Below are 7,457 nucleotides of genomic sequence, written 5' to 3'. Positions count from 1 at the left end.
ATTATTTAACGTCAATGATTAATTGTGGTTTAATACTGAAAATCTACATTTAATTTCCGGTATAATTGGCTTGACCTTTGTTGTCTTGACTCAGCTCGGTTTTTCAGAATTGGCCAAAGCTTAGGCTACAAACACTATGACGTTTTGGAAAAGTTTCCTGTTTTTATGTTGCGATAGGATTTTGCAAGAACTCAAACTAACGCGTTAAAACACATTAAAAGAAAACGTTTAAAGAAGCCTATGGTATCAGGAAAACCTCTGCATGAAAAGTTCGAGGACATGAATTTCAGCCTCCCTGAAGATGTTAACCGTTATTGGTGAGATTAACAAGTAAAATGCTAACATCCTGTTTTTTTTTCTCCAACTTGGAAGTTTGAGAGAAATGACAGCGGGGGAAGTAGCAGCGGAATGCAGCACCGATGTTTTGGTCAGTTTCGCCGAGTCCCTTCATATCTACTCGGGACTGCTGACCGTGGCGACGGTGTGTGGAGGGCTGTTGGGAATATTAGCTGCTGCTCTCCTGTTTTTATTCTGCCTTAAGCCGTTATTACTGACGAGACAAGTAAGAACATAACACACGGAAGATCTCGCCTGTAGATCCAAGTCACTTTCTTTGTATTTTTGACTTTGTATTTTCCTGTCCTGTTAGGGTTATAACGCGAGGAGGCTGCTGGAACCTGATGATGGGGAAGTTGACAACAACCGAAGTGACTGTGTCAGCAACAGCAGAAAAGAGGCTCCAAGTGGCACCACTAATGACAAAGTATTACTCTATGTCACTTACAAACAGTGTGGGATGTTATTACTCATCAACGTGTATGAATAGGGTCGCAGTCGGTTACTTGGGAAAGCTTCGTGTGTAAAAGAACAGCTTAACTGATGATAAAGTTACAACTAAAGAAAAATCCCCAAAAGCTTTTTCCCCCCACCAATCAACTTCTCACTAACTTTTTTGTTTAATCTGCCAATGATTGACTAGGAGAAGAAGCAGCCACCCATGAACAGTGATGTGGCTGCATTTGCATCCAGAGCGAAGGTGGTTTACCCCATCAACCAAAAGTACAGAGTAAGTCCACCTCATTTCCAGCATGTAGCTGAGATGAGCACCTCCCACGGACACAACTGACCAGGCTTATTCTGAGGCTACACAGAATCAGAACATCGTCAAAATAAAGTCAAGAACATCAGATGCATAATAAAGTCAAGAACATCAGATGCATTTGTAGAATGAAATTCTGTGTATGGCGTACACAGAATAAATAACTGTTGAATAAATAACTAAAAATGCATGCATACACACACATGCACACACATTTTTTATAGACATATACACATACATATACGCACATATACAAACAAACATGCACACCTACATGTGCAGAGAGGTTTTAGCAGTCTGATGGTTGTTGGGTAAAAACTTCAGGCTAATATATTTTTCCTGAAGGTAAGAAGGAGAAAAGTCTGTTACAACGGTGTGTGGAGTGTTTGAAGATTCTGTTTGCCTTTGACAGGCAGTGTTGTTGGGCTAATTCACCCACAGGTGGCAGTGAGACCCCAGTGAGTTTCTCAGCTGCCCTCACCACTTTCTCTGGTGCCTTTTTGTCTGAGACACTGCTGCTCTCATACCACAAAGAGATGCTGCTTGTTAGCGTGCTCTGGATGGTGCCTCTATAAAAAGTGGTGAGGACAGAGGGGTTAAGAGATACTGCAGCATCACGTAGTCTTAAGTCATTCTGTAGATTCTGTCTATGTTAATCACTGTTATGCCCATGTAGGCTAATTGTATGGCAGTTCTATGAGTGGATTTTGATGGTAGACCTTTTTTCTTTTGATAAACATGTCAGCCTTTAGCAGATGGCGCGTCCAACCCATCACTGCATGAGCACTCAAAGTTGCCAGCAATGCCTAATGAGGATTCATCTTCCTCTGTGGATGGGGAGTCCCTGAGCCAAGAGCAGGACAACGATGACAGCAGTCAGTTTATCTCCACCTCACTGATCCCCAAGAGCCTGCAGAACCAGAGTTTCACCAGGGTCTCCCACTACCCCCACACACTAACACAAACAGGGTAGGATCCTGTGCCCTATAAATGCAAAGATTTAACCTCATATCACGAATGTGCACATAACCAGTCTCTTATCTCCTCAGTTTTGAGGGCAGGATCAGTCTTTACTGTTTGGCCCTGCAGGATATACAACATCACAGCTCTCAGCTTCAGGAAGAAAAATATCTGGTGAGATTTAGTCATTTTTTTTATCAGGTTCTCCATATCGGGATGATATGCACTATTTTCCTTAAAGCATACATTTTTTTTAACCATTTTCTGATTTGTTTCTAGATTTTTCTACAGATGGTGAAAATAATATTCAGCTGTCGGTTCCCAAAAGACAAAAATGATGCAGACTTCACCAAGAACCTTCTTCAGACACAAGAAGAGGTTGACAGATATACAGCACTGGCATTACTCATTTAATTGCATTTCCCAGTTTTTTTTCATTTAATAGGAAAAAATAGCCTTAAGAAAATTATACACTGTCATTTTTTATTTAAGGAACTGGATGAGTTAAGGAAGCAGCTGCCAGCAGCCCAGACGGTCAATGAGAAGAGTCATGATACTCCATGTTCTCTGGAAGAGATTGAAAGAGCTCAGAAAGATCTCCTTGAGCGCAATCTTCAAATGGTAAAGAGAAAGAAAATTGTTTAGCAAGTATTTTAACTCTATTATCCAACTTTGCCTTCTTGGAGAGGGATGACTCACATTCATGTCTGTTTGTAGTCCAAAAGTTTCAGCAGGCAGGCAGAGGATTTGTGTCAGCTCCTCCTGAAGAAGACCAGCATTTTCCCTCCAGATGAAGCACAGAATATAATTATCTCTCTCATTCAGACACTCCTGTTAGTAGAGAACAACCTGATGAAGTTACAGGAAGCTGATCTGCAGGTAAAAGTAACACTTACTGGGTGGCAGGCCGTTCACATTCACTCTTACAACTTATGTCATCATTTGTGGACCTCAGCTGACTTTTTATTGGACACGTGACTCTGAATATGTTCTTTCCCATTTCTTAGAGAACGCAGGAGAAGTTGTTGTGGTGGGAGGAGTTGACCGGGTTTGTTCAGTCCCAGCCTGCCATACTAAACAGGGAAGTGACTCTGAGACAAGGCTTGATCACCACAACATTGGAACAGCTGACTAGTGATGACATCTTAAAATTTTGCCATATGGAAAGGATATTATCAGACATTCAGGCCACTCTGACCGAAGGCCTTCAACAGTGCACTGAGGGTAAGATGGATAAGCTGAAAATGCTTCAGCCTACGACAATGGGAGATGTCAGTTTCATGAAAAGCTTTTTGTGGTTCAATGAAATACCAAAGAGAAAAAGTAGATGTTTAATTATAATTGCCTTGTTTCTAACAAAAACTAGCAATAGTTAACATCTAACCTACTTTTCAAACTTTTAAGACAAACTCTTAATATGGACCATTTTCTGAAAATCCTTGTTAGCTCATTAAATAAGGCCAAGTTCTTTCAGGACAGCACAGAATAGTATCATGTCTATTAATGTGTTTCAGACTCATGCAGCTTTTCAGCTGGCCTAATGTGTAATCAAAGACATGACCACAGAGTTTAAATAAAACATTTGTTTATGAAAGTTCATATCAAAGTGAATCTTATTTTGCTCTTATGTTTATTGACTGTAGAGGACAGATCTATGACAGATGCAGGTAGTCTCTTTAGATGTAACAGCTATGCATCTTTTGCAAATTGTTCAATTGAAGCGTAATTTTTACAAGACATTGCGCTTGTAGCATCCTCAGCGTTTACTTTTGTGTTCCAGAGTGCACAAGGAAGACAAAGGAGCTGGTTAACGAGAAATGCAGCAAAAAAGAGGCCAAGAGGAGGAAGCTTCAGAGGAGTCAGATGAAGGAGAAGAGTCGAGCCCTGGAAATGAGACAGACTCACACTGACCTGCAGGCACTCACCACAGTCAGAATAATTTTCTTACCTTTACGTCAATATTTGCATCAGAGATTTACTGTTGAAATGAGATGAAGCTGCTGTGAGACTGTCCTGTGATATAATTATCCGTTTGTCCTTGAATCTCATCTCTGTTCTCAGTTTTATTCATATTAGTTACTTTTATGTTTGATAAAAGAAGCATGTAAATCTACAGGTTTATAAATTTGAACTAATCTCCCCTCCAGGTGTACCAGGAGTTACTGATAAAACACAGGCAGCAGATTTCTGCATTAGAGCTGCAGCAGGACAACGATGTTGCTGAGGCCCTCTGTGACCTGTGGAAGGTAAGAAATGACATGCTACCTTGCTTATTTTTGCAAACACTTCTGTGTATTTGTGCTGTATATGTGAGCTATTTGAAAATAAAATCCTGTGCCTTCAGAAACTTCGTAGCCACTGGTCAAAGAGGTTCGGGGAACTAGCCAAAGACATCTTTTTCACTTCTGTTCCTGCCCAGACAAAGCTCACAGCTGAATGCTGTGAGAAACTGTGGCTGGATCTGGAGCAGGAGCTGGGAGCTCAGCTGCAGCAGGTGGAGTGCACTACCAAACAACAGCTGGAGGACATTAGGGTTGACTTGGATAAAGATAGACAGGTAGACACCATGAGGTGACCTAAGCATCAACTTATTTCGTGATGCTTGACAGCTGGAATCTTTTTAATTTTCTATTTAATTTTAACTACATTTCCATGTTTTTGATTTGAAGTTGTTGTTTTTTTCTTTTTATTGTTTCTAACTAAACTTCTCTTCATAGGTGTGGAGTGAAGAGACTGCTCTGGTACAGGCTTGTCTGAAACATCTGGGTGAACAACAGATGAAGATCCTCCAGGATATAGTGGCCAGACAGAGCTACTCACTGACCAGGTAAAAAACAGGCAATATCTCTCTTTCTTTATTATGCATAAATGAAGCTTTAATTGCACTAACAGTAGATTTCAAACACAATCACCTTCCATGCCACCATATCTGCTTACATAACATCTACATACATTTTCAGAGCTATTGCACCAGAAAATAATAGAATTTAAATTGTCTTTCAGCCAAATAGGAAGGCTCATAGAAAGGAAACATGAGCATCTTTTGGTGGTGGTGCAGAGGTGCTTTGTGGTCAGACACTTTTGTCTCCACATACTGAAGGAGATGAGGCTGTCCAAGCTGAAAGTACTCTCTCAGACGGATTTCAGAGCTTTGCTATGGGAGGATCCCAGTAAAAACCAACCATGTGTTAATTCAGCTCTTAAGGTGAGAAATATATAAATTCAGAAATTCAATAGTCTGTTGACTTTAAGAACCCTTTGTCCATATAAAAACAATTACTACTGACATCTTTGAAGCTTTTCTTCTAGTAGATTACAACTGTGAGGATATCACGTCCCATTAAGCACCATAATTGTCTCTAAACAGAATAGCAGTGTCAGCCTGGCAGAGAGACATCTGGACCCAGAAAGCCAGCTGTTGGGGAATAACCTCCAGCAGGAGTTCTTGTCTGAGCTGGAAACAGCTGCTGAGCTTCTACAGAGCCATGCACAACTGGTGCTGGGCAACGCCCTCAGCCACGCCATCCAGCAGAGGATGGAGGCTGCATCCACACAGTCGAAGGCTTTTTCTGAACAGGATGATAACTTGAAAGTAGGAATTTGGCTAAAGTTATATTTTTGAGTGGATTAAATTAATCTTTCTTTGAATGTTGCAGCATATTGGTGATTATAACAGTTTATGTTTTTCTTTATTCTTCCTTTTTTCATTTAGGTCCAGTTGATAGAGGCAGCAGCAGAAAGTGTCTACGTAACCAAAGACTCTCTAATAGAACTGGTCCAAAACTACTATTCCCATTTGCAGAACATCACCAGGAAACTGCAGCTGGATCAGTCAAACATAAACCAGGGTGAGATGACCACCCCTAATAAAAGATTTTTAAGTTTCTATACTCTGCCTCAGTAACATCTGTATGTGTAAAGTGTCAAGTTATTTCTAATTTGAATGCTATTTTGTCATTATACAGTACACATTTACTGTAAAAATAGATAAAAACTAAATTTCCATATCACATCTGCATACCTCAGAGAAAATTTGAGGTAAATCTACACTTATTCTCTTTTTATTCAGAGATCAGTAAAAAGAAAGACAACAGCAGTCAGCTGAGCAAAGCCTTACTCAGAGAGCTGGTGAACTGGGGCAAGAAACCTGCTTCTGCCGAGTTTCAGCAGAGGTACAATTACTCTGGCAATAATAGTAATTTGAGGCAGGCTATCTTCATTAAATGAGCATATGTTGTACCTTGGCTTTGGTTTCTTTGTTTGCAGAGTTGAACTAAATAAAAGGAAGCTGTTGGAGCAGACTGAATTGGATCAGGAGATGATGTACGAGGAGTTGAGGCAAAAGAAAACAGCCCAAGATCAAACAATGGAGAAGGCTAAAACACAGTTAATGGTTGGTATGCTGCGTGTCTACTGTACTTATCAATTTAAAGATCGGCGGATGAACCCATTTACAATCCTGCACTGTTTTTGTCTATAAGCACTGTCCTACTGTGTCCATTAGGAGGCAGAAGAAAGCTTCATATCTGAGCTGGCTGCTTTGGCCCGCATTTCTGTCCACAGTCCAGATCCGGAGCCTAGTGGTGAAGAAGACAACACTGGTGAGCTACTTTGTCCTGGAGAATTAAAATGTACAGTTTGGCCTTAAATATTTTGACTTGGACACATTTTTTTGCATATATACTAAAAGAAATTCACATTATATTTATGCAAAAAAAAAAAAACATGGCTCAAACTCTTAACATGAATTTTCACCTGCACAGCAGTGGAAGGTTTTAGAAATTGTAGACAAAACACAAATACCAAACTTGGATTAAAGTTTAAACCTTTTACCTGCAAAAAAAGACTTAATGAAGGCGTTGCTCATAGACTCGTATTCATTGTGTAACCGTGTAACTAAAATAAGATAATAGAAACTGTGTCAGTGTCCAGATATTTTCAGGCTGAACTGCATATACACCAGACCACCATTTCTGTCCTTCATCATGTGTTTTATTTTAACAGGTGATCAGAGTACCACGATACTGGATCTGCTCGCCATGAACCCAGCATTAAATCCAGCCTTGAATCCATCTCTGACTCCAACCTTTGTAACTCCAGTGAGAAAATCAAAACGAGAGCGGGAGTCTCATCTCAGCTAAAATTTGTACATAATACTGTGAACATTCAGACAGTAATACTCTGTAAAAGATGGACTTTTTTCTCTAGTGATGCCAATGTTATTACAAGAATGCCACGGTTTGTTTTTACTTTATGTATGTATGGACTGCAGTGTTGTTGACTGGAATTTTATCCTGATAGTCTCTCCTTTTCCAAATGTACCATAAATTAATACCACTGAAAAATAGCTAAGCTTATACTTACTGAGACATGTCAAGTTTGGTTTTCTTTTCAACTG

At 40.0% G+C, this 7,457-nt stretch overlaps 1 protein-coding gene across 1 annotated transcript; it reads left to right on the top strand.

Annotated features, from left to right (window-relative positions):
• The first annotated feature begins 90 nt into the window (after positions 1–90).
• Positions 91–7,411, top strand: LOC121637218 (ellis-van Creveld syndrome protein). Its single transcript, XM_041981227.1, has 20 exons — positions 91–562; positions 650–763; positions 980–1,066; positions 1,845–2,068; positions 2,149–2,233; positions 2,339–2,437; positions 2,552–2,680; positions 2,777–2,938; positions 3,067–3,283; positions 3,840–3,988; positions 4,207–4,305; positions 4,404–4,616; positions 4,777–4,886; positions 5,063–5,264; positions 5,427–5,651; positions 5,772–5,907; positions 6,129–6,231; positions 6,326–6,452; positions 6,564–6,660; positions 7,064–7,411. Exons 1-20 carry the CDS (start codon positions 383–385, stop codon positions 7,198–7,200), a joined length of 2,895 nt encoding a protein of 964 aa, XP_041837161.1. The 5' UTR covers positions 91–382; the 3' UTR covers positions 7,201–7,411.
• The last annotated feature ends 46 nt before the right edge of the window (positions 7,412–7,457 follow it).

Source organism: Melanotaenia boesemani, chromosome 3 (assembly GCF_017639745.1).
Source record: "Melanotaenia boesemani isolate fMelBoe1 chromosome 3, fMelBoe1.pri, whole genome shotgun sequence".
Lineage (NCBI taxonomy): Eukaryota > Metazoa > Chordata > Actinopteri > Atheriniformes > Melanotaeniidae > Melanotaenia > Melanotaenia boesemani.
This window is presented reverse-complemented; position numbering and strand designations above follow the sequence as displayed.

Bases quoted from the DNA above. Each gene is read 5' to 3' on its own strand.
- LOC121637218 (XM_041981227.1), top strand. From the start codon at position 383: ATGACAGCGGGGGAAGTAGCAGCGGAATGCAGCACCGATGTTTTGGTC. The intron at 2,681-2,776 runs GTAAAGAGAAAG...GTCTGTTTGTAG, and splicing joins TTGAGCGCAATCTTCAAATG to TCCAAAAGTTTCAGCAGGCA. The intron at 3,284-3,839 runs GTAAGATGGATA...TTTGTGTTCCAG, and splicing joins CCTTCAACAGTGCACTGAGG to AGTGCACAAGGAAGACAAAG.